The 26,427-nt window shown below is 41.3% G+C and overlaps 1 protein-coding gene across 2 annotated transcripts in view; it reads right to left on the bottom strand.

The window, feature by feature from the left end:
• LOC122540601 (glucuronokinase with putative uridyl pyrophosphorylase) overlaps positions 1-14,330 on the bottom strand; it is a 54,765-nt gene extending 40,435 nt beyond the window's left edge. Inside the window, exons 1-6 of one of the 2 annotated variants that reach the window (XM_043676526.1) lie at positions 13,883-14,330; positions 4,494-4,600; positions 3,649-3,693; positions 2,255-2,408; positions 2,098-2,169; positions 348-436 (exon numbers count right to left, since the gene is read on the bottom strand). In XM_043676526.1, the coding sequence (XP_043532461.1) occupies positions 348-436; positions 2,098-2,169; positions 2,255-2,408; positions 3,649-3,693; positions 4,494-4,600; positions 13,883-13,939 (524 nt within the window). In that variant the 5' untranslated portion in view covers positions 13,940-14,330. Of the gene's footprint in view, positions 1-347; positions 437-2,097; positions 2,170-2,254; positions 2,409-3,648; positions 3,694-4,493; positions 4,601-13,136; positions 13,426-13,882 lie in introns of those variants that run through there. The other variant, XM_043676525.1, reaches the window with a different exon arrangement.
• Positions 14,331-26,427: the final 12,097 nt, after the last annotated feature.

Raw genomic sequence — 26,427 nt, 5'->3', positions numbered from 1 at the left:
GACAGCAGTAGTGTCCCTACCTTTGAGCCAAGTGGTCCTGGTTCAAATCTCATCAAATTCAAATGTGAGTAATTTCATCTCTGAACAGGGTAGTTAGAAAATACCTTTACAGTGGTAGAACCGGTGTTTATTATCGGAGACAGATTTATGGTAATTGTTAGAAGAGCCAGAGGAGAAAGGAAACTGGATGAAGACTTGAAGTTTAAAAAGTTACAGGATGATTGGGAAAGGAAATAGGAAAGCTCTTACAAAGAGCAGACTTGGTTATGATGGACTGAATGGCATCCTTCAGGACTATCTATGAGTGGCGATAACATATAAGAAAACTGACCGGCTCAAAAACATACCTGTGTGTCAAGGGGCACACCTCAACTATTCCCCGAGATTCTGTCTTCTCTCCTTCTTCCATTTCATAGTAAATTGCCAATTCTCCCTTCTGTCAGGCAAGTTAAAAAATAGTGATAATGTTAGCATTATTTCACATGAGCTGAAAATGTGTTGCTGGAAAAGCGCAGCAGGTCAGGCAGCATCCATGGAGCAGGAGAATTATTTCACATGAGCCAGTCATGACTCAGTTGGGAGTTGATTTTTTGTATTAAAGTCCACTCTACAGTCCTGAGCACAAAACCTAAAATCATGCTTTATTGTCAAAGGTCTATCTTCCAGACGAGTCATTAAAGCGAGGCCCCATACTCCTTTTCTCAAGTGGACATAAAGATCACACAGTACGGTTTCAAAGCAGGCAGATGAGTTATGCCGGTGTCTTGGTCAATATTTAATGCCAAACCTATATCACCAATCAGATGATGCGGTCATGATAGCATTGCTGTTTTTGGAAGCTTAAAGTGGGAAAATTAGATGTCACGTTCTACGCTGCAACCTGACTTCATTTAAAAGATTATTTAATTGGATCTAAAACATTTTGTGATGTTCTGTGGTCATGAAAGGTGCTATATAAATGTGCATACTTTCTTCTCACTGTTTAAATTTGGCATTAAACAAAATAACATATTTTGGTAACTAATTGTACATTTTTCTGAAATGCTCCAAAATGCACATTGTTTGCAGTGTTCCAGGCTGGTGATAATTTTTGGAGTTCAGCTGGGCTCTGGAATGTTACAAGTGGCAGTCAAGTTCGACACTGCCCTGGGGAGGGGGGGGGGGGGGGATAAGCTCTCAAAGAGGGACTGTTACTAACTATCTCTCCTTTCTACATGGACACACTTTTCCCTTGCTTCTGCAAAAAGGAGGATCCTGGTCTTATTGTGTAAGATTCTTCCACTGAAGAAAACATTGCTTGCTCTCCAAACAGGCCAACTTTCTCAAATCTAACACTGAAAGGACTTTTTCCAAGATAGATAGACCCCTCTTTCCCCACCGCAACAAACCCTTAAGACGCTATATAAATGTTATTGGTACTATTAATAAATGTGGACAAATGGTTTGGGCCCCAAGAAAAGTTAAAAAAGCAAACAATATAATCAACATTGTGTTAAACAAAAGTGCCAGTCTTGAGCAAATAGTATACAATCTCAGGATTTATCTCAAATTGTTTTTACGCTCATCTTGAATAAGTTTAGGAGCTAATCAATAAAACCTGCAATCTGTGAAACAAGAGATTTAGCACATCTCTAGTTTGAATGGTAATGCTACCAAGACTTTTTAAAAGTACAATAAATATTTATTTTTCATTAATATCTTGCATAAGGAAGTGTTTCTTGACTGAGAAAGGAATGGTCAGTGTCAGACTAAGTGCGTATGGAATGCAGATGAGCTAAAAATGATCATTTTGTATGTGGTTCCCTCGTCTTTGTCATACAATTATAAAGTCTTGACAACTCACGGACAATTTGCATTACATCCTTCGCACTATTGGGAGTTGTCTATGGCCAGTATATTTCTATCTAATTCTATCTGATGATCATGCCAGATACTGAGCTGAGCCATTAGGTGATTTCATTTATTTCACATGAGCAAGGTTACATAATCTAAATTTCAAGCCCTTATCCCCAAGGCTATTTACATTAAACCAAATAGCTTTTCACATTAGGTCAATTCAACACCATGAAGAAACAAGAAACTTTGGTTCTTACTGACCTTAAACTTAAAGAACTTGAGAACTTCAGCTATATCAAAGTTCAAATCTTCACACAGCATATCCCCAGCAACCTGGAAGTACGTAAAGTTTGTGGTGAGACAGTGAGAGCAAAGAGCCTAAGATTCAGTAAATGGCCAACAATGAGATGTAACATACCACCATGACATCATCATTGAACCTCTTGCTCCTGATCACGAGCTCCAAGTCAGCCACTGCCCCTAACTGTGTTTGGCTGGTTGTCGACCCATCGTTAATAATATTTTCCACTGGAAAATCATTGGCAGTTGCCCATCGTTCATAGTACTTGTACCTACATGTGGAAAGTTAACAATTAATTCAGACCAGTGCCCACAGTATTTCCATATCACTGAACAATAACATACCAGCCCTGCTCACTTTTTGGTGACTGCAATAAACTAAAGATTTCATTCTTCCAGCAGCTTTCATCACTTCAAAACATCCCGAAGCACTTTAAAAAGTACTGTTGCAGTGTAGTCAATGTTCCAATGTAGGAAATATACCAGACAATCTGTACAGAGCCAGCTCCCACAGTCTGCAGTTGGATAATGGCCAGGCAGCTGCTTCATTTATCTGATGCTGACTGGGTAAAGTTTTGCCGTGGAGACTGCAGACAACTCCCCTGCTCCTCCAAGTCATGCATGAGACCTTTTACTTCCACTCCTGACTCTCATTCTATTTATAGCTTTCATAAAGACAAAATCCTGCAGGTGCTGGAAATCTGAAACAAAAACAGAGAATGCTGGAAAATTTCAACAGATCTGGGTATAGTTATGGAGAGAGAACCTGGGCAGTTTGATGGCTCAGTGGTCAGCACTGCTGCCTCACAGCACTTATGACCTGGATTCAGTTCCACTCTCAGGTAACTGCCTGTGCAGAGTTTGCACATTCTCGCCATGTCTGCCTGGATTTCCTCTGGGTGCTCCGGTTTCCTCCCACGGTCCAAAGATGTGTAGGTCAGGTGGACGGCCATGTTAAATTGCCCATAGTGTCCAGGGATGTGCAGGCTTGGTGGATTAACCATGGGGAATGCAGGATTACAGCCTTAGAGTGGGGGTTGGGTCTTCAGACGGTCAGTGTGGATCCAATGAGCTGAATGGCCTGCTTCCACACTGTAGGGTTTCTATGAACTGTTTGACTTTCCACAGATGTTGTCAGACATGTTGAGATTCTCCAGCATTTTCTGTGTTTATTGTTTTCAAACCTTTGCACTCTTTTCTTGTAATCTGAGGTGGTGGAAGGATTCAGCTGCATCTCCATGGACACAGCCATGGACACAGCCATCTCTCCACAGCCATGAGGGTTGTTAGTCCCATGTTTCACATCATTATTCATTCCATACTCTCTTTGTCCCAGCTTACTACACTTGCTTATAAACTTCACTATGAACTGGGAAAAGCAGCTGGATTGATACATCTGCCTGCTGAGTGTTTCTGGCATTTTCCTTTGTTATTTCAGATTTCCAGCATTTCCCTTTAGTTTTACTGACCGTACTCTGCTTTGCTTCTAGTCTCAGCAGCAAATATACTCACTTGTCTGCATTTGTGACAAGGTAGACATCACTGAAGAGCTGGCGTCTGCAAACAGAACAGAGAAGACATCATGATGTATGGCAAGTCAATTTAAGTTTCATACCGGAAGATAGATAGAGGGTTAGAAGGGAGATTAGAGTTTGCATTTACATAGTGCCTTTCACAGCCTTGGTTTTTGACAGCAAATTAATTCCTTCCTGAAGTGTTTATCATGTTAGAAGCACCACTGCTAAATTGTTGACAGCGAGATTCCAAAAACAACAATGAACTCAATAGCCAATAACAATCTCTGTTTGTAATATTGGTTGAAGGATTAACACTGGCTAGCTTGAATTCCCATACTCTGCCAAAATAATCCAGGGGGATTTGTAACATCCACCTGAGGGAGCAGTCAGGGCTTTGGTCAAACACAACAGTTGAAAGCCAGAACCTCTGCTAGTATAAGACAACTCTTACACATAACCAGAATTATTAACCTACAACTTAAGCTCAGATCTCTCGAGTGGGATTCGATCCCACAAACTCCTCAGCCAAAGGCAAGAGTGATATCTACTCAGCTAAAGCCGACACTAGAGAAAATCTGGTTAATCTTCATGTGCTGACCTGAGTGCTCCATCCTCTTCACTGTGGAAAAGCTTGCTTCTGGAAGAACATTTTGCACATTTTTCGGCGGTCACAATTCCTTTCTCACCATCCCCCTGTTTTCTAATCTTTTACATTACTAGTCCTAGACCGGTTATCTTAGTCAGGTGAGATTTAAATGAAATTAATTTAAATAAATGATACTACAAAACAAAAACAGCTCTTACATGCAACATCAGGAACAAACATGGTAGCACACTCACATGTTCACAACTTCCCACCAGAAATCCAGAATCTTTTTCCCACCAACTCCCGGTAACAGAGCCTTTGGGATCCCAACTAAATGGCTGTAGAGGCCTGTGGCTTCATTCTGTGAAGAAATTATTTCAGTCAACTGCACAGTACACCAAAATACACAAAAGACCTGTTCACTGTTTATATAGGAAATAACAGAATACTATTTGCATTTATATAGTGCTTATCACAATCTCAGAATGTCCTAAACTGCTTTTTTGAAAATGTAGTCACTATTGTATGAAAAGTGGAAACAAATGCACACACAGCAAGCTTCTACAAACAGATATGGGAAAACAATCAAATAACGTGTCTTAATAATATTAAACAAGGTTCTGTGAAATAAAAGGAGAAAGTGAGGTCTGCAGATGCTGGAGATCAGAGCTGGAAATGTGTTGCTGGAAAAGCGCAGCAGGTCAGGCAGCATCCAGGGAACAAGAGAATCGACGTTTCGGGCATAAGCCCTTCTTCAGGAATGGGCCCATTCCTGAAGCCCATTCCTGAAAAAGGGCTTATGCCCAAAACATCGATTCTCCTGTTCCCTGGATGCTGCCTGACCTGCTGCGCTTTTCCAGCAACACATTTCCAGCTCTGTGAAATAAAAGCACATGGTCCGAGAAAGCTCTATTTCTGTACTTCGAAATAATATCATGAGAATCTTGTGCCTATCTGCAAAAATCATAGAATCCCCACAATGTGGAAGCAGGCCATTCAGCCCATCAACTCCACACTGACCCTCTGAAGAGCATCCCACACAGACACAGCACATCCCATGGATGATCCACACACCCTGGACTCTATGGGCAATTTGGCATGGCCAACCCACCTAAACTGCATATCTTTAGACTGTGGGAGGAAGCCCATGCAAACACAGTGAGAATGTGCTAACGCCACAAAGACAGTCACCTAAGGGTAAAATTGAACCTTCGTGCTCTATGGCAGTAGTGCTCATCCCTGAGCTACCATCCCACCCTTGCCACTGTCAGGCAGCCAGAGTTTCAGTGTAATGTCTCATCTGAATGAAAGCACCACCAACTGTTTAGCACTTCTTCAGAAGTGTACTGAAGTATCAGTTATAGTTTGTTAAAAAAGGCATTGGAATTAAATTTAAGCCCACAGTTTATAGGTCATTGGCGAGTCTATTACCTACATGACTAAATGTTTGTAGAAATGGGGCTGTTTGACTCAAAAAGGTCCATATCATTTGAGCAAACCAACTTAATTTTATCCAATTTATCAATGTACCATGTATCACTCAGTTCCTTCTTAGAAACACATCTATTTGCCACTTGACTCCCAATGTGCAGCCAGATTCACTGATCCTCCACAGTAACTCAATCTACAAACTGTTACCTTCTGATGGAAATTTTCCAACTGGAGTAATACACAAAAGCTCTGCTAGCTCTGTAAACTATATCCTGGTATATCCTGTTCATTGGGAATTCATAAACCACAAACCTGTGCACTGTCCTGGCTGATAGTGATGGGGCTACTTTATTTGCAGACACCAGCTCTTCAGTAAGATATACCTCGTCACAAATGCAGCCAAATATTCATCAGACAGGGGAGACTGAGGGGAGCTCTACTTGGATAGCAAGGATATATTTCCATGAGCAAAGACATTAATAACCAGACAGCATAGATTTAAAGATAATCAGTAGGTTTAAAAAGGGTGTTGAATACATTTAAAGCCAGAGGACAGTGGAGATCTAGACTTCATTTGCTGAAAGGGAAACAGAAGCAAATGACCTCCATTTCAAAAATACTTTGGAGTGCATTTGAAATGCCATAAAGGGATTAGAGTGGTGCTGGAAAAGCACAGCAGGTCAGGCAGCATCCGAGGAGCAGGAAAATTGACATTTCGGGCAGGAGCCCTTCATCAGGAATGAGGGGCTTCTCATTCCTGATGAAGTGCTCCTGCCCGAAACATTGATTTTCCTGCTCCTCGGATGCTGCCTGACCTGCTGTGCTTTTCCAACACCACTCTAATCTTGACTCTGATCTCCAGGATCTGCAGTATTCACTTTCTCCTGCCATAAAGGGATGTCAAGGCAATAAATGGAAAGTGGGATCAGGCTGGATTGTTTTGGCACCGTGAACCAAACTGACCTCTTTCTGTGCCATGAATTTTCTATGTTTCTGTGATGGGTCTCATGTACAAGTCCATAGCTTTCATTTTTTTTAAATTTCAAAATTGCAGGATTTGCCCTGTGTTATTTATAACACGTGACTCTGTGTAAGAATCATTCACCACAGAGATTTTTTAAAAATTTTGTCTTTACAAACTAATTGAAGTTTGCAAAGCTTGTCACTGTTGTCAGATCATTTCCTTTTATAATCTTTATCAAAACAGTTATTCTAGTAAGCTATAAAGGTGAATTTTAAATGTCAAAAAAGAATTGGTGAGTTTCTAAATAAAAAATGAACATATGATTGAATGATCGCAACGTACTCATGTATTCATACAATTCCATTTAAATCCAGGGTCCACCTTTCTGATACTGAGTCTTTGAAATCTCTATTAAGTGTCTCCTTCATGTTTCTCATCCCACTCTTTTGCTCTGCTACTCAGAATTGTTTTTCATTGTTTTCTTTTGACAATCCTTCCTTCAATTAGCAGCTCACAGTACATGTAGCCAAAACAAATATAAGACAAAATAAAGGCAAAATTCTGCAGCTGCTGGAAATCTGAAACAAACACTGAGCATGCTGGAGAAACTCAGCAGGTCCGTATGTAGATTAGCTCGCTGAGCTGGAGGGCTTGTTTTCAGATGTTTCATCACCATACCAGGTAACATCATCGACTGGGACAACATACACACCCTAGGACAGGTGAAACAAAGACACACACAAGAATTCTTAGAAGCATGGCATTCCAACCAGAACTCCATCAATAAACACATTGATTTGGATCCTATCTAACTTCCTTTGAAAAAAGGAACTGGACATGACATCACCCACTTTAAGAAACCAAGACCTATAAATAGAGAGGCAGGATATACCACCAGCACTTCACCGGAGACTCCCTCTGATGATGTTACTTAGTCTTGGTGACAAAACATCTGAAAACAAACCCTCTAGCTCTGTGAGCTAACTTACATATTTCTCATCAACCTGAGCTACAAATCTCAAATATCACTAACTCAGCAGGTCTGGCAGCATCTGTGCAGAGACAAACAGAGTGAACAGTTTCAGTCTGGTATGACACTTTTTCAGAACTGTTCTAGACTCAGGGCACAGTATTGACTCTGTTCCTCTATCCACAGATGTTGCCAGACCTGCTAAGTTTCTCCAGTATTCTCTGTGTTTAGTTCAAATAAAAGCACAATAGCATGGAGTTTGGATACTGTGGATGCAGGGTCACCTGTTTAAAATAGAGATGAAGCAACTTTATATTTCTCTCAGAGGGTTGTGAATCTTTGCAACTCTTCCTGAAAAAGTGATGGAGATAAAGTCCTTGAATATGTTTAAGATAGATTCTTATTAACCAAGGGGTAGGTGGCCATCAGGGGTAGGTGTGAATGTGGATTTAAGATTACTTTCCAATCAATCGTGATCTTGTTGAATGGCAGAGCCAGGCTCAAGGGAACTGAATGTCCTCCTCTTTCTCCTAATTCATAGGGAAATCTAAAACAAAAGCAGAAATACTGGAAAACACTCAGCAGATCAGTATGCATCCGCAGAGATAGAAGCAGATTTTAAAAATTTTGGGTCATGACCTTTCATAAACCATGATTCGGAGATGCTATTTCTCTCTCCAATGATGTTGCCTGACTCACTCTGCCTTTGCAGAGTCACCTGCTTTTATTGGGATCCAACTAACGCTGCTCACAGCAGTAACATTTTATTTCTGATCTGTCCCTGATCCGGCTTAGTGCCTAAATAGTACTTCCACTGTAGACGAGTTCCATATAGGATTTCTGGTTAGCAGCTGTACCAGTGTCACACAGCAGAGACCTCTCCTCTGCCATCACCCACTCCTGATACCAGCACCACCTTTCTGTTGAAAGAACTTTGAGGGTTTGAGCTTCTCCTGTGTCCTAACTCCAACCCCCACACACCAGGTCTTGTTATCATATGGTCTGCTATTTCACAGAATTCATGATTAGCCACTAACAGTCCCCACTAATAGCTATTCATTCTCCCAGGCAGGCCATTATCCATTCCATTGTCTGTCAACCATTCTTGTCTCACTTTGGGCTCTATCTCCACCTATTGCTTATCCTTACCCACTCTCCCCACCCTATCTTCTGTAAAAAAAGCCACATTTTCCCAGCTATCCCCATTAGTTCAAAGAAGGGTCACTGGATCCAAAATGTTAGCTCTGATTTCTCTCCATAAATGCCAGTGATCAGCTCAGCTTTTTCAGCAAATTTTGATTTGACTCCCATTTTCCATTCCTTGATCCTTTGGTAGCTATTTCAGGTTTATTATCCACACTCAATCATATCTACTCCATACTGAGTTTGCATTGTTCCTCCTTATGGGAAAACTGCTACAAATCATGGATTATGTCAGAGGTTAAAAATCACACAACACCAGGTTATAGTCCAACAGGTTTAATTGGAAGCACTAGCTTTCGGAGCAACGCTTCTTCATCAGGTGATTGTGGAGGACACAATTGTCAGGCACAGAATTTTGAGCTCATGCAGTTTTTGAGCTCAGAGTTTTACATAAATCTATGCAGTTTTTGAACAACGTATAATGTAACTCTGCAAGTACAAATTCACCCCACAAAATATACGTGTGCATGTGGGTCTTTGTGTCTGTGTGTGTGTGTCTCTCTGGGTTGGGGGTTGTGAGTGTGAGAGAGTGTATATGTGTGTGTAGTGAGTGCAGCTCAAAAACTGTATGAATTCATGTAAAACTGTTATCTCACTTTTTAGATTAGAATAAATCTAAACATCTTGGCATAGACAGAGAACACAGGGGGCTAACACCTTCAACATATTGTCTAGCTAACATCAATTGTTACAGCTAACATGAGAATGCAACTTTTAAAAAAAGGTTTTGTGATTTACACATGAAAGAAGTGAAACTATCATGGTATTCGAACAGATGAAAGACTCAACAGACAATCAAGGATTTTTCAATGTATGATTTCTGTAAATTTTTGCTATAAATTCTGTGCCGTACAATTGTGTCCTCCACAATCACCTGATGAAGGAGCGGCGCTCTGAAAGCTAGTGCTTCCAATTAAATCTGTTGGACTATAACCTGGTGTTGTGTGATTTTTAACTTTGTACACTCCAGTCCAACACCGACATCTCCAAATTATGTCAGAGGTAAAATGTTACTTCATAGAAGACATTACAACATTGAAATATTTAAAATAGTGTAGCCATAAACTATCATGGAATCTTAGAATCACAGAATCCCTACAGTGTGGAAACAGGCTACTTGGCACAACCAGTCTACACCAACCCTCTGAAAAGTATCCCACCCAGACCTATTCCCTACCCTATTACTCTATATTTCCTCTGACTAATGAACTAACCTACATATCTCTGAATACTATGGGCAATTTAGCATGGCCAATTTACTTAACACTTAATCACACCTCTCTCCCCTTCTTTCTCAAGCAAAGGTAGATACAGAAATAGACTGAGAAACAAATAGAGAAGGAATGCTTTCTCAGTACTCATAGGGAATGCTGAAGATAACTTTATTGGTCAAGCTTACTGAAATACCTCCACTAAGGCTGGTATCCCGTCACCAAGTCACCATTTATATAAGTGGAGAGTCGTTAACAGTGATCCAGCTCCCTAAGAACCAGCTCTAAGAGTGAACAGAATGCCTTACATTCCTGTTCTTATGTGTCAGCCAGGGCTCCCTGAGTGGACCAGATTGACGGCCCCAATCAAGGAACTCATATTCATTGAGGTCCACCTGGCTGACCTCATTACAATCACTACACTTACCCTTTATGAATTTAAGAACTATTGGAACGGAAAGTTTTGTTAAATCTTTTGAAGAATGACAATTGGTTCCAGAAAGTCTTCAACAAAGGAAAAAAAACTCAGCAGGTCTGGCACAGTATTTTGCTATTACTTCAACAAAGGAAAGTAAGTAGGGTCTCAAGGGATGTGGAGTGGGAAGGTTGAGTGTGAGAGTATTTAGTGGACATGGAGTTAGTACACAGACACAGTATGATTTGAAGGACTCTGGGTAGACAGGCACTGAGACTTGTTATTGCGTGGATAGGGTTCTGTGGGCAGGAGATATTGCAAATCTGGGATACTGCAAGGATCACTGGCTTTGTGTAACTAAGGCACTGTGCAATTTAGAGACTTGGTATGTGACGTGCTGACTGCATGGGCCCCTGGTACACCACCATTTAATTTGTGAAGGATTTTAAATGACAACATAGACCCTAACAGCAGAGGCAATGATAGTGTCACATTCCAAGCATATTCCACTCACAAACTACAACATCCAAACATCCATCAGCAATCTAGTTTAGTTTTGTTCATTTTTTTGTTAGTTTAAAAACAAATAATTAAAAGTTTTAAATGTAGGTCATTTAAATTTGGAATATTACAATGATTTGAGGATTTTTTATTATTCCTTACAACTTGTAATTATCCGATAAGCTTAATTTGCTCCTTACAACTGGATGGGGTCATTAATTAAGCCTGGTTACTGTTTTGGATTTAGTACTGGGGCAATTGTTGATTACAACCTGTGAGAAATACTGCATTTGAATAAAACTCACACTGACTGCTTGAACCCTGTAATTAGGGCAGCAACATGATGCATCTCCTGTCAGTGTATTCCTAGTCAGGATATGACAATAATTAACAGACTTAATAATACGATAAACAAAACAGACTTGGAGCACTTTATGTTACTACATCAGCTGAATAGGCTCAAGACCAAGAGTCTATGGACACAATGTCCAATGACTATGGATTGTATTTGGAAAGTAGCATGGGATCTCTGCAATTTCTATACATACCTCTGCCCATGGTTACATAGCAATGTTTCAATATTTGTTCACTTTACATGTTATTTTGAAAGGACCCCTCATACATTAGAGTTGATCTTTCTCTTTCACAGTAACACATTCTGTTCTTTACCCTGATGTACTTACAGATTTGGAGAAAGTGAGGACTGCAGACGCTGGAGAGTGTCAAGAGTGTGATGCTGGAAAGGTACAGCATGTTAAGCAGCATTTGATGTCACAAAGCTAGTTCCTTTTTTTCTAGAAACTGTTCTTTGGCTCAAGGAGACTCTGTCCTTGATTTTTTTCAGCGGGGCAATAAACCAGGCCAGGTTCCGATCAGTCTGGTTTGGTACAGAGGTGAAAAGGATTTTGAGAGGCCTTTGGTTAATATGTAAATAGATGAGACTTCAGGCCAAAGTGGTCATGTTTTAGAAGTGACCTGTATAATGAAAGGGGAGTGGTCAGCTTTCTAGCTGAGCCGAGCAGTTTTAGTTCAGTCTTATTGGGAAGGTCAACAGGGAGCTGTGTGGAAACTCTCTCTCTCTTTTCTGCCCTTCAACTTCAACCTGTAAGCATGTGTTCCATTTATACTGGTTTTTAAAGGCAGTTTGTTTTTTGGGACTGTTGTATGTATTTGGATCAGCATAATTAAGTCTAGTTGGATAGGCTGAGTTCTGTAGGGGTTCTTTATTCTGTTCTTTGTGTTTCATTGTGTACTTTTATGAATAAATTTTTTGTCTGTTTTAAAATCTAGTAGTCAACCTAGTTATCTTACTCTGGGTAATTTTTCACTGTACACTTACTGAAACAAATTGCAAAGTTATGGTCTGGGGCTGTCTGCTCAAGAATGTTTTGTGTGGTCTGGCCTAGTCCATAACACCAAGGAGCAGGAGAATCAATGTTTTCCTGATGATGGGTTTATGCTGAAACTTCAATTCTCCTGCTCCTTGGGTGCTGCCTGACCTCCTGTGCTTTTCCAGCAGCACACTCTCGACTCGTACTTACAGATTTGCTTGGAAAGCAAGCAAAACAATACTTTTCACTGTATCTAACAGTGACAGAAACCAAATCAAATCAAATCAAAACTTGTGTTGTAATGACAGCACTCTACCCTTCAGAGTATCCTTCAGGTATTTAGAGCATGGGGCAGGCATGAGTGATAGGTGGAAACAAAGCCCAGATAGAGAGGGGGGAGAAAAGTTAGGCAGACATAGGAATTGTGGATAATAAGCTAGGGAAGAAGATAAACTAGATAGGTGATAATGGGGAACTATGATTGTGTGAAACATGGGTTGGCTGAGCTGAAAGCAACTCATATCATGGCGGGAAGGGGGGGTAATGGGTAAAGCACACGGTGGGAGATGGTCAGGCTCGAAACTTATTTAATTGGTCAGTTTTGAAAAGATTTGCAGCTCAGGTTGAGGTTCTGGATACGTACATCCACTTATTTAACTGTATTGCGAAGTGGGTGCTGCAAGGTCCCCAAGCTGAAATGAGATGTTGTTTGTCCAGCCTGTGTGATATGGCTGTTGTGAGGAAAGAGCCCACAAGTACATGGGTGATGGACAGGAACCAGGAAGTTAAGGCATTGGGAATAATTTCAATTTCTCTACAACCATGATTACACTTCAAAGAAACTTTCTGGTCTATAATTTTTTTATGAGACCTTTGAGGTAATGAACGGTGACATATAAATTTGCCCGAAACGTCGATTTTCCTGCTCCTTGGATGCTGCCTGGTCTGCTGTGTTTTTCCAGCACGACATTTTTCAACTCTGGTGACATATAAATGCCAGGTTCTGTCCCTCTAACAAGGATACACTGAATTAGCTGTTGTATTGTCACCCTTGCATGGCTACTGCTGAACGTTAATGCATGTAGCAGGAGAAATGGAGGTTGAGGATGCTAGGATTGAGAGATGATGTGAAACATTGCCATTTGATGGAGTATTCGGTTGTGAAGCAGTTGGCAATGGGAACTCACAGGGTTTTCTGACTGTAAGATTTGCAGCTAAGAGCCAGCTCCGTATCGACTTTGGACTTGGACACGAAACCTTTACACACGAGATAAAGCAAGACCATGTAACTTCCCCAGAACGAGCTGCAGTTGTTCGCCCCCACATTTCTTGTGAACAATTCCAGAAGCGCCATAAGTGAAGTCTGCTGGTACAGATTGGATGTGAACGCGGGAATAAGGCCCAAGAGGTGTTGTAGAGACCGGGAATCCAGCCTAAAGCTCTGCAGGGATGCTGACTGCTCTAATGCATTTACAACCCTGTCGCTCCTCAATCCTGAATCATGGCCGAAAGAGGCCCCGAGGCGATAGAAATCCGTCACTTTGGGACTATAAGATGCGGAGCTCTCAAAGGGTTCAAACTCAATGCACTGTTGGTGAGGCAAGTTGCAGTAATCACCTTGATCTCGCTCTCCAGCAATGTCCCATGTCCAGCGACGAGCAGCACACAGATCATCAGGGCGACCCCGCTAACCGGCTGGGCTGTCAGCACTGACTGTAACAAACTTGCAACAGCTCCCCAAGATGGTTTGTCAAAGAGATTAGCCGAGTGTCTCACAGCGTCTCTACTCAATGCACAGCGTCCTTACATCACAGGTTACAGGCGGAGTTACACCGATGGGATATCTCTTCCCCCGTGTGTTGAGTGTATTTGCCCGTGCAATACATTCCGTGTACTGTAACTGAATCGAAACCACACGCCCGATAGTAGTTTCCTGTTACCTGTTTGTTGCACGTGTCTCGAACAATGGAAATTGTCAGGGCTAGACTTGACGGTGACAAAAAAGACAATCTGCAAAAATATTAAAAACAGGACGTGCTGGAGAAACTCAGCAAGTTTGGTGGAGACAGAAAAAGAGCTGTGTCTGAAGAGTTAAAAAAGCAATCACACCACACCAGGTTATAGTCCAACGGGTCTGCTTGGAAGTGGAAGGTTTCGGAGCGGTGTTGGGGTGGGGTAGGATCATAGTGCACAGAATTTATAAGAAAGAAAATCAACGTGTCATACAACTGATGCGATGTATTAGACAAACCCAGATGTCTTTAATTACTTAGAATGGGGTGCTGCAGGTTTTGATTAATATGTAAATCCCAGAATTTACTGCCCCGAGATAACTTAAGGTTTCATCAGTGTATAAAAAAAGTGACATCTCAGCTCAGACAATGCATTAATGGTGTGAGTTTAGACTCTGTCTATATCCCAACTTTGAGTCAGATGGGTCTATTTTCAAAGTAGGAATTTATAAAATGTCACATGGACTGACTGCCTACAGATTGTGTGCCTTGTGAACAAAATGGAATGTATCTGCAAATACAAGTCTGCAATTTCAACATAGACTGATATGTGTGTGGGAGAGAGAGAGGGAGAGTGTGTTTGTGTGTGTGTTTGGGAGAGGGAAAGTGTGAGAGTATGTGTGCATGTGTCCGTGCTTGATAGAGTGTGTACACAAGTGTGACAGAGCATATGCCTGTGAGAAGGTGTGTACGTGGGTATGGATGTTGGTCTGAGAGAGAGCAAGTGTATGAGAGAAGGTCTGTGTGAGTGTGATTGTGTGTAAGAATGTGTGAGTGTGTATAGTGTAGTGGGGTCGCCAGTATTGTGACATGAACAATAGACAATAGGTGCAGGAGTAGGCCATTCTGCCCTTCGAGCCTGCACCACCATTCAATATGATCATGGCTGATCATCCTTAATCAGTATCCTGTTCCTGCCTTATCTCCATAACCCTTGATTCCACTATCCTTGAGAGCGCTATCCAACTCTTTCTTAAATGAATCCAGAGACTGGGCCTCCACTGCCCTCTGGGGCAGAGCATTCCACACAGCCACCACTCTCTGGGTGAAGAAGTTTCTCCTCATCTCTGTCCTAAATGGTCCACCCCATATTTTTAAGCTGTGTCCTCTGGTTTGGCACTCACCCATCAGCGGAAACATGTTTCTTGCCCCCCAAAGTGTCCAATCCTTTAATAATCTGTTATGTCTCAATCAGATCCCCTCTCAGTCTTCTAAACTCAAGGGTATACAAGCCCAGTCGCTCCAGTCTTTCAGTGTAAGGTAGTCCCGCCATTCCAGGAATTGACCTCGTGAACCTACGCTGCACTCCCTCAATAGCTAGAATGTCTTTCCTCAAATTTGGAGACCAGAACTGCACACAGTACTCCAGGTGTGGTCTCTACAGCTGCAGAATAATCTCTTTGCTTCTATACCAATCCCTCTTGTTATGAAGGCTAGCATGCTATTAGCCTTCTTCACTACCTGCTGTACCTGCATGCTTACCTTCATTGACTGGTGTACAAGAACACCCAGATCTCTCTGTACTGCCCCTTTACCTAAATTGATTCCATTTAGGTAGTAATCTGCCTTCCTGTTCTTGCCACCAAAGTGAATAACCATACATTTATCCACATTAAACTGCATCTGCCATGCATCAGACCACTCACCTAATGATGGAGATGGAGAGGTCCAGGAAGGGGAAAAAGGTGTCAAAAATGGTCCAGGTGAATTTAAGGGGTGGAATGTGTTGGTGTTTCTGCGCAGTGGTAGCCCTCACGATGCTGCCTTGATCACAAGAGCTGTCACTACTTCATCACCTCTGGAACTCAGCACTTTTGACTGTGTTTAGAGCAAGCCAGGAGCTGAGCAGCTCTAGTGGAACACAAACTGAGCATCAGTAAGCAGGTTATTCTTTTATAAGTGCTACCTGATAGCACCCTTTTCATCTCTCTTGCTGACAGTCGAGAGTAGACTGATAAGGCAGTTATTAGCCTTGTTGAATTTGCTTCATATATGCTAGGCACTTTTTAATATTGTCAGGTCAGCGCCAGTGTTGTATCTGTTGTGGACCAGCTTTGCTAAGGGAGTGGTTAGTTTGGAGAATTTTCCAAATCCATACACTAAATAAGTTTAGCGGCAGCACTTCAAATTTTTCTATGACAATTCAAAAGTATAAACACTAATGTGCTCCCTAAGTAAAGATTATGTAATTATTTAAATGTGTTTCTTCTATCACATATTCATGTGTGTGTTCACATGTTGTGTTCTAATTTAGCCTAAGAACATGTCTATTGCAGAAATATTGTCACTTCCGATTGTGCCCTCTCCCCCTCAAATTGCATATTGAAGCTTATTGTATTATGGTCACTATTTCCCAATGGCTCCTTCACTTCGAGGTCCCTGACCAATTCTGGTTCGTTGCACAATACCAGATCCAGAATTGCCTTCTCCCTGGTCGGCTCCAGCACCAGCTGTTCTAAGAATCCATCTCGGAGGCACTCCACAAGTCTCTTTCTTGAGGTCAAATACTGTCCTGATTCTCCCAGTCTACCTGCATGTTGAAACCCCCATAACAACTGTAGTAACATCTTTGCAACAGGCCAATTTCAGCTCCTGATTCAATTTACATCCGACATCCAGACTACTGTTTGGGGGCCTGTAGATAACTCCCAAGAGGGTCTTTTTACCCTTAATATTTCTCAGCTCTATCCACACTGACTCTACATCCCCTGATTCTAGGTCCCCCCGCGCAAGGGACTGAATATCATCCCTTACCAACATGACCACCCCACCCCCTCTGCCTATCAGTCTGTCCTCACGATAGCATGTGTAGCCTTGAATATTTATTTCCCAGGCCCTGTCCACTTGAAGCCACATCTCAGTTATCCCCACAATATCGTATCTGCCAATTTCCAAAAGAGCCTGAAGCTCATCCATCTTATTTCTAATGCTTCATGCATTCATGTATAGTCATTTTAATTTGTTACTGCCCTAACCCTTCCCATCAACTCCTATTTCACTCAACCTTACAGCATGATCCCTTTCTGAGTTTTCTGCCTCATTGATACAGTTGTCTTTTTTGACTTTCCTTGTTCTAACTTTCCCTTCAATTTCCTTCTTAAACATCAAATTTGTCCCCTCCCCCGCCGCTACTTCGTTTAAACGTAGCTGTATTGCAGTAGCAAACCTGCCTGCCAGAATGCTGGTCCCTAACCTATTAAGGTGCAAACCGTCTCTCTTGTATAATTTATGCTTACCACAAAATATACCCCAGTGATCCAAGAATTTAAATCCTTGCTTCCTGCACCAATTCCCCAGCCACACGTTCAAGTCCATTATCTCCCTGTTTCTGGCCACACCAGCCCGAGGAACTGGAAGCAAACCGGAGATAACCAGCTTGGACGTCCTGCTTTTCAGCCTTCTTCCTAGGGCTTATGCCCAAAACATTGACTCTCCTGCTCCTCAGATGCTACCTGACCTGCTGTGCTTTTCCAGTGCCACATTTTTCAACTCTCCAGCATCTGCAGTCCTCACTTTCTCCTATCAGCCTCTGCTTGGTAACTCTGCCTTGTTGTGTATCCTGAAGTCCACCCTGGAGGATGGTCACCCGAAGATCCGAGGTTCAGCCTGACCAATGAAGTGCTACCTGACCAGGAGGAAACACCCCTGTCCGGTGATTGTTGCGCAGTGTCCATTCATCCGTTGTCATAGCGTCTGCTTGACCTTGCCAATGTACCATGCCTCAGGACATCCTCGCCTGCGGTGAATGAGATAGACGACATTGGCCAAGTCACATGAGTACATGCTGAGTACATGGTGGGTGGTCTCCCCACGTGTAATGGTGGTATCCATGTCGACACATGGGCCAACTCTTGTTGTATGGTGTTATGGTTGATGTTGCTGGGCAGTTTGCTGCGAACAATGGTCTGTTTAAGGTTTGGTGGCTGTTTAAGGTTTGGTGGCTGAGAAATGGAGGCGTAGGGAAGATCATAGGGAAGTACTCATCCTCACACCTTTAATGCATTGTCTGAGCTGAGATGTCACTTTTTTTATAAAACCTTAAGTTATCTCCAGACTGTGACTTGAAAGAAGTTCTGGGATTTACATATTAATCAAACAAAACCTGAAACCCACTCTAAGTGATTAAAGACTTAACAGCAATCTAGGTTTGTTCAATACATCACATTAGTTGTATAACACTCTGATCTTTTACTATAAATTCTGTGTCCTATGATCCTATTCCACTAGCTACCTGATCAACACTCTGAAAGCTAGTACTTCTAAATAAATCTGTTGAACTATAACCTGGTGTTGTGTGATTTTTAACTTTGTCCACAGATGATGCCAGATCTGCTGAATTTTGTGCTGTGTTTTTCCAGCTATTTCTCTTGTTGACTGTTCCAGATCTCCAGCAACTACAGTTTATTTTTAAATCTTAGTGGAGAAATATTACTTTCATTTCACTTCACCAAAAGGAATGAAAATCTTAGAATTACCCTGGTTAAGCTCAGGGGTTGTTCATTTAAGACCAGGGAAGATTTGATGGAGGTGTTCAAATTTGTTCATGCTTTGATGAGGGGAAATTAAAACTGAGAAAAATGTAAAACCACAGGAGACAGATTCAAAATGATATATGAACGAATCAGGCAAACAAAGGAAGCTTTACTTTTACATATTGAGTTGTTCGGATGTAGGACACACTGTCCAAAACAAACACAGAGGTAGATTCAATAGTAACATTGTGAAAAGGGGATTGGATAAGTACCTGAAAGGTAAAATGTGAATGAGTAGTGAATTGGGATGAACAGGAGGGCTCTACCAAAGAGCTGACACAGTCATGGTGGACTTAATGGCCTGGTGCATTAAATCAGTCTGTGATTCAACACAAACCCATGGCAAAGGTTTACATTCCAAACAGTAACTTCTGTGGATGCTGACTGCTCTGTTACATATTTCCAGCATTTGGTGTATCCAATTTATTTGTTACTGCTTTACACTGTTGCCTGACCAAGAGAACAGCATCCAATTCACAGTTCTCAATAAGTCATATTTGACTTGAATCATTAACTCTGTTTCTCTTTGCACAGATGCTGCCGGGCCTGCTGAGTTTCTCCAGCACTCTCTGGTTTAAAGTCAGCATCCAACTCACCTTTTTAAAGTTCCATATCAAACAAGGAGATAGGTAGAAGTTTTATATTCATTTGGAAGTTCACGGAAGACCTCAATAATTTATGTCCCTAACTCTAAGCACTAAGCACAGACCCCTGTGCTTCTCTTGACCTGGAAATTTACTTCCTAGCCCAAGCACAGCAGTAAATCCTGCAACCTCAGCACTGTGGGCCCTTGGAGCTTTGGGTCTTTGTTATTGAGCTTAAACCAATCTCCTGCATCTCCCAGACCACTTACACTTCACCACCCAAAAATGCATAGAGAAAACTTTGAATAGATTCCTGGTTCTTTCTCATTTTAAGAAAATTGCAACTTTGAATCGCTTGAGCAAGTGCTCAGACGAGATGTTTTCATAAACTCCCTACAGGGTGGAAACAGGCCATTAGGCCTATAAGTCCACACTAACCCTTTGAAGAGTATCCCATGCAGACCCATTCCCCTACCCTAGTACTTTTAGATTTCCTCCAACTAATGCACCTAACCTGCACATCCCTAAACACTACGGGCAATTTAGCGTGGCCACTTCAGCTAACCTGCATATCTTTGGACCATGGGAAGAAACCCGAGCACCCAGAGGAAACCCATACAGACACGGCGAGAATGCGCAAACTCGACACAGACAGTCCATCAAGACTGGAATTGAACCCGGGTCCCTGCTAACCACTGAGCCACCATGCTGCACAAGGTCCATTGCCCTCTTAGGTGGATATAAGTGATTCCATGGTATTAATTTTGAAGAGAAGGGAAATTCTTCCCGTGTCCTGGAACAATACTCATCCTCAATCGACATTACTTAAACTTATTTGATCATTATCACATTGCCATTTGTGGGATCTTGCTATGTGTAGTTGTATTCATGTGTTTCATGCATTAAAACAAAGATTAAACTTCAAAAGAACTTAATTGCTGTAAATTTCATTGAGATGTCCTGATGTATGAAAGTTTCTTTATAAGCATACTTTTCTTTAAATATTTAAAGGATTCAAGATTAAATGCACCTTACCAGGATTTGACGTAGAAGTTGTTGCTTGAAAGCGTGAGGTCACACAACACCAGGTTATAGTCCAACAGGTTTATTTGAAATTACCAATTAATGATCTCAGAATGAAATTGAGAAACACCTCTTCACACAATGGTGAGTGAAAATATGGGATGTACTCTGTCCAACCAGACTGTAAAAACTGTAGAAAGGGGTTCATTAGCTCAGTTGGCTAAATGGCCAACTTGTGGTGCAGAGTGGGTTCAATTCATACACCAGGTGAGGTTACTGTGAAGGACTGTCCTTCTCACTCTTTACCTGAGATATGGTGACCCTCAGGTTAAACCACTACCAGTCATCCTTCTGTAATGAGAGGGCACCTCTAATGTCTGATAAGCCTGTGGTGACTATACATTTTGATGTTGTAGGTCAACTGAAGTGTTCAAGACCAAGATTGACTAATTTTTGTTCACCAAGAGTGTCAAGAGAAATGGAATCAAAATGAGTGAATGGAATTTAGGTTCAAATAAGCCACAAACCACATAGATGGTGGAACAGATGTGAGGGACTAAATGTATGTTATGCAAATGCTGAAGTACCAACTGAGATTGATCAAGTCCCTAGAGTGTTGCTTGAACCCACAAGCTTCAGATTTCACCATCATTAGGTTGTGTTAATGAGCATACTCAAGAAGTTTAAATTATATCAGAAACCAGAAGAAGAGATAATGCTTATGTCACTTCCCTAATTTGTCCCATTATTATTGATGTTGACCTACATTGGTTCCTGGCTAAGCAACACCTCGAATCAATTCAAATAATCACCTTTATTTTTAAATGCTATGGCCCCACCCCTCTTTATTTCCTATTTCCTGCAACCTCGCATCCTCTAAGTTAAGCACTCTCCTTTAATTCTGGTCTCTTGAGCATCCCCAATTTTCTTCCCCTCTCAACAATCATGTTCAACTGCCTGGGCAACTCACATCTTTTAAATTCCTTGTGTGATAAAATCAAGATGAAATGTTGAAATACCACATTCCATTTTGACAAAACTGCCAAACAATTGCCAGAGTTGAGATATTGGAGAGTCAGTCAGGGGACAAACCTTAAATGTCCTGAACAAGAGTCGGCCCAAGTGGTCACTTTATGACATGAACAGAGTAATTGGCACCTTGATAGAGCAGTGTTATGGGCATCTTGGGTAACTCAGTACAAATGATGATGCCTGGAATTAAACTGCATTAAAAGGAGCATGTTTGGGATAGAAATGCAATACTGTAAAATGTGTCTCCTAGCTTTCATTAGTCATGTGACTTCTACCCTGAGGCCCACACTGCAGGTATCCACCTTTACCCCAGTTCACTAAAGACAGAGTAAATCGAAGACTGGTGTCCCATAAGCCTGTGACAACAACTACCACATTTGCTTATACTATAACTATGGCAGCACATTAAAACAATTCACTGCACAGATAGTACATAGAGATCATGTCCATTAAAACAAGTATTCTCTTAACAAAAACATTGAATTGAATAGCCTCAGTGGTGAAGTGGCCAGATTCAGTTCTCAATGTGCTGCTATGAAATCACTTTAGGTAATTCAGTTCACTAAAGCAGGTAATTTCAGGTTTTTTTTGTTATTGGATCAACTCCAGTAAAATCTCCCTGATTTTATCCTGATCATTACTGATGAAGGGCTTTTGCCTGAAACATCAATTTTCCTGCTCCTCGGACGCTGCCTGACCTGCTGTGCTTTTCCAGCACACTCTAATCCTGACTCTAATCTCCAGCATCTACAGTACCCACTTATGTCCAGTAAAAACTTAGCCAGTGCAAAATTAACTTTTAAAAATATTTCATGTGAGTGAAATTAGGAACTCAGCATTTAAAATCAGAAACCATATAAAAATTGTGGAACAGTTTCAACAAATAAATTGCCTATTAACTGTTTGTACATTTTAAACTTCATTAATGTGGACAATGGTCAGAAGAGCTTTGATTATGAATAACCACTACTGAATCTTATTTAACCAGAGTAACATAGCATTCCTATCTCAATAGTATGAGCATTTTCTGAGACACTTGTTATAGACTACAACAAACCCCTCAAAATATATTAAGTCGATAGCCTAGACTCTAAGTTTTATTCAAAGGCAAGTGTAAAGTGCTGTGTTCCAGATATGATTTGATTGGTCACACTATTTGGCTTTAAGCAAAACACACTTTACTCTTACACTAAAATTAAATTACAAACAAAAAAATTGGCATTTTTTTACGCTATTCAAAGACTTAATGAGTAACATATTATTCAGCTGCTACTCATCATCTATCCTAATATAGCAGCATCCCATAAACATTTGCTTGGCAAGGACAAATTCAGTAAAACAGATTTCCCTCACTTGTTATCCCTTCCAGTCCAGGAGAAGGAACACCAACAGAATTAATCTAGCAGCTGAGAGAGAGAGAGCTGTATCTAGCAGCTTTAACTCCAAAACTCCAACTTCATCAACTGAAAGCAAAAACTAAGACCCTGAGATTGCGTGAACCTGACTCCATCACCTGTGCTTCATTTGTATAATTTTCTTAAAAATTGATTTTGGTTTCCATGGAGCAGAAACCATTTCAACAGTTTTACAACACCCCACTTCAAGAGAAACAGGACAGATCAAATCCTTCTTAAAGGCACATACCATCACACACTAAACATATAACGTAATCAGTCAGCACACACGATACAAGGCATCATATTTGTATTATTCCAGCAATTATTCATGTACATTGAAATAGTTCATCATCTGCACCACATCTGACAAACCTGAACATCAGCATTAATGGAATAAGCAGAACAGAAATGTTACTGCTTTATAAATGGAGCTAATACAGTATTAGGGAACAATGACCGACTTTAACTGATTAATTACTAATTTCAAACTTGCCAGTTCCTTAATCAGGAACATATTAGCTGACAAGACATGATTTCAGGGTCATAAATATTGGATTGACATTGATCAGAATTCACATTGATGTTTAAACTGATACAGCCACACTCACAGAATGTTCATGTTGATCAGCTGATGTCCTCTGTCATTGCTCCAGATGGCAAAATACTCCAGGTGACGGAAATTTGAAGAGAAAAAAAGTAACAAAGTGAGAGACAGATGTGTTCTGATGAAAAGTAATTGACCTAAAATGAACTCTGTTTCTCACACCACAGATGCTGCTTAACCTATTGAGTATTTACAGCAATTGCTATTATTTCCAGAACTCAATTACACAGGCAATATTTAGTCAAGCAGCTTTCTCCAGAAATGATTTACTGTGAGTTTCCTCCATCATGATCCCTGGATATGAACTACACATTGAGAGGATAGCTTCTCTAAAGTTTAATGCACAATGATGGGTGATACATTTAACTTTGCTACCCATTTTATATTTTCCTGCCTTCATAAAATTGAGGTCATCCACAATTCTGTTACCATACACTGGCTCACAATTAAGCAATGTTGCAATTTTTAAATTCTACTGCTTTGTTTCTAATCCTTTTGTGGTCTTGCTTCTCCCTATTTCTGGAATCTCCACCAGCTGCACAAACCACCAAACTGTCTGCTTTCCACTTGAGCATTCCTAGTTTAATTGATTCACCACTGGCACTTGTGTCTTCAACAACCATGTCCTAAGTTCTGGAATTCCCTTCCTAAAGCTCTCTCCCATTTTTCTCTCCTTTCTCCTTAAACATTACCTTTCTGACCAAGGTGAGGAGGTGCTGATGTTGGAATGGGATAGACAAAGCCAGAAGTCACACAACACCAGGTTATAATCCAACAGGTTTATTTGAAATCACAAGCTTTCAGGGTGCTGTTCCTTCATCAGATGAAGTCACCTGACAAAGGAGCAGTGCTCTGAAAGCTCATGATTTCAAATAAACCTGTTGGACTATAACCTGGTGGAGAAAGTGAGGTCTGCAGATGCTGGAGATCAGAGCTGAAAATGTGTTGCTGGAAAAGCACAGCTGGTCAGGCAGCATCCAGGGAACAGGAGAATCGACGTTTCGGGCATAAGCCCTTCTTCATTCCTGAAGATTCCTGAAGAAGGGCTTATGCCCGAAACGTCGATTCTCCTGTTCCCTGGATGCTGCCTGACCTGCTGCGCTTTTCCAGCAACACATTTTCAGGACTATAACCTGGTGTTGTGTGACTTCTAGCTTTCTAACCAAACATTTGGTCACCTGCCTTAGGTGTTCTTGGTGGCAAGAAATTTTGTTTGATTATTGCTTTCATTAACTGCCTTGATGCATTTTACTATTTTAGAAATGCTCTTTAGATGCAGTCTATTCGTTAATTTCAAAGATTGCAGTCCACTTAATTTCCAGGGTTACTGTCATTTTAAATTTTTCATTTGAATAATCAACTAAAGTAAAAATTATCATCAACAGTTAAGTGTCAACAAGTACTCCTTTTGTTAATGGTGAAAACTATAATGATTAACTCAAAGGAAATTTAATAAGTCAAAGCATGTTTTCCCTGATCATAACTACGCACTTCAGTTCCTCTGGCACCTACATGTCAAGTAAGGCCTTGAGCATACCATTCAAAATCAATTGCTCATTCCCCAGAGATTCCTGGTCATTTTCATTTTGTGGAAGTGTAACAGACAGATGGTCTGCTATTATCTAATGGTCATTCACATTATTGTAGCCCATTAGAACCCCAGAGTTGTGGTTTCCATAACTGAATGATATCAGTAGACTAGAGTACAAGATGGGAGGTTTAGAAGGGATTTGATTTCACACAGAACAGAGCTGAAACATGCAGTCTGAAAGAACAGTAGAGGCAGAGGCACTGAGAATATTTAAGAAGTGGTTGGATTACACCTATGAAGTGCTGTGGATCAAGAGCTGGAAAGTGGGACTAGACTGTACTAACTAAACATTAACATTAAACACAATACATTATAGAAAGTTGGAGAGAATCGGACTGAGATCCTACACTCTCCTATTCCATCCTCTTGTAACAATAATCTGACATAACACCCATGCACATGCTCAGTAGCTGTCAGTATTGATGCCCCATTAAATGCCAGTATTTTTTTAGATTAGATTACATTACAGTGTAGAAACAGGCCCTTCGGCCCAACAAGTCCACACCGACCCGCCGAAGCGAAACCCACCCATACCCCTACATTTACCCCTTACCTAACACTACGGGCAATTTAGCATGGCCAATTCACCTGACCCTGCACATCTTTTGGATGGTGGGAGGGAACCGGAACACCCGGAGGAAACCCACGCAGACACGGGGAGAACGTGCAAACTCCACACAGTCAGTCGCCTGAGGCGGGAAATGAACCCGGGTCTCAGGCGCTGTGAGGCAACAGTGCTAACCACTGTGCCACCGTGCCGCCCAGTATTGTTTCTCCTTTAAATCCCAGAATTGCTACCCCTTTAAATGATAGGGTTACTGCCCCTTTGAATCACAGTATTACTGCCGCTGTAAATCCTAGGGTTACTGCCCCTTTAAATCCGAGAGTTACTGACACTTTAAATCAAGAGTTATTGTCCCTTTAAATTACAGGTTGACTGTCCCTTTAAATTCCAGAGATCTGTTCCTTTAATCCCTGGGGTACTGCCCCTTTAAATTACCTTAAAATCCCAGGGTTATTGCCCCTGTAAATCTCAGGGATCTATCCCTTTAAATCCAAGAGTTACTGCCCCTTTAAATCCAATGGGTTTGCCTCTTTAAAGCCTAGCGATACTGCCCCTTTAAATCCCAGAGATCTGCCCCTTTAAATCCCAGCGATCTGCCCATTAAATCCCAGAGATCTGCCCCGTTAAATCCCAGGAGACTGCCCCGTTTATCCCAGGAGACTGCCCCTTTAAATCCCAGGAGTCTGCCCCTTTAAATCCCATCAATCTGCCCCTTTACATCCCAGGAGTCTGCCCCTTTAAATCCCAGCGAACTGACCCTTTAAATCCCAGGGATCTGCCCCTTTAAATCCCAGGGGTCTGCCCCTCTAAATCCCAGCGATC

This window comes from Chiloscyllium plagiosum, chromosome 35 (assembly GCF_004010195.1).
Source record: "Chiloscyllium plagiosum isolate BGI_BamShark_2017 chromosome 35, ASM401019v2, whole genome shotgun sequence".
NCBI lineage: Eukaryota > Metazoa > Chordata > Chondrichthyes > Orectolobiformes > Hemiscylliidae > Chiloscyllium > Chiloscyllium plagiosum.
Note: the sequence above shows the minus strand (reverse complement) of the source record. Positions and strands in the feature narration are given on the sequence as shown.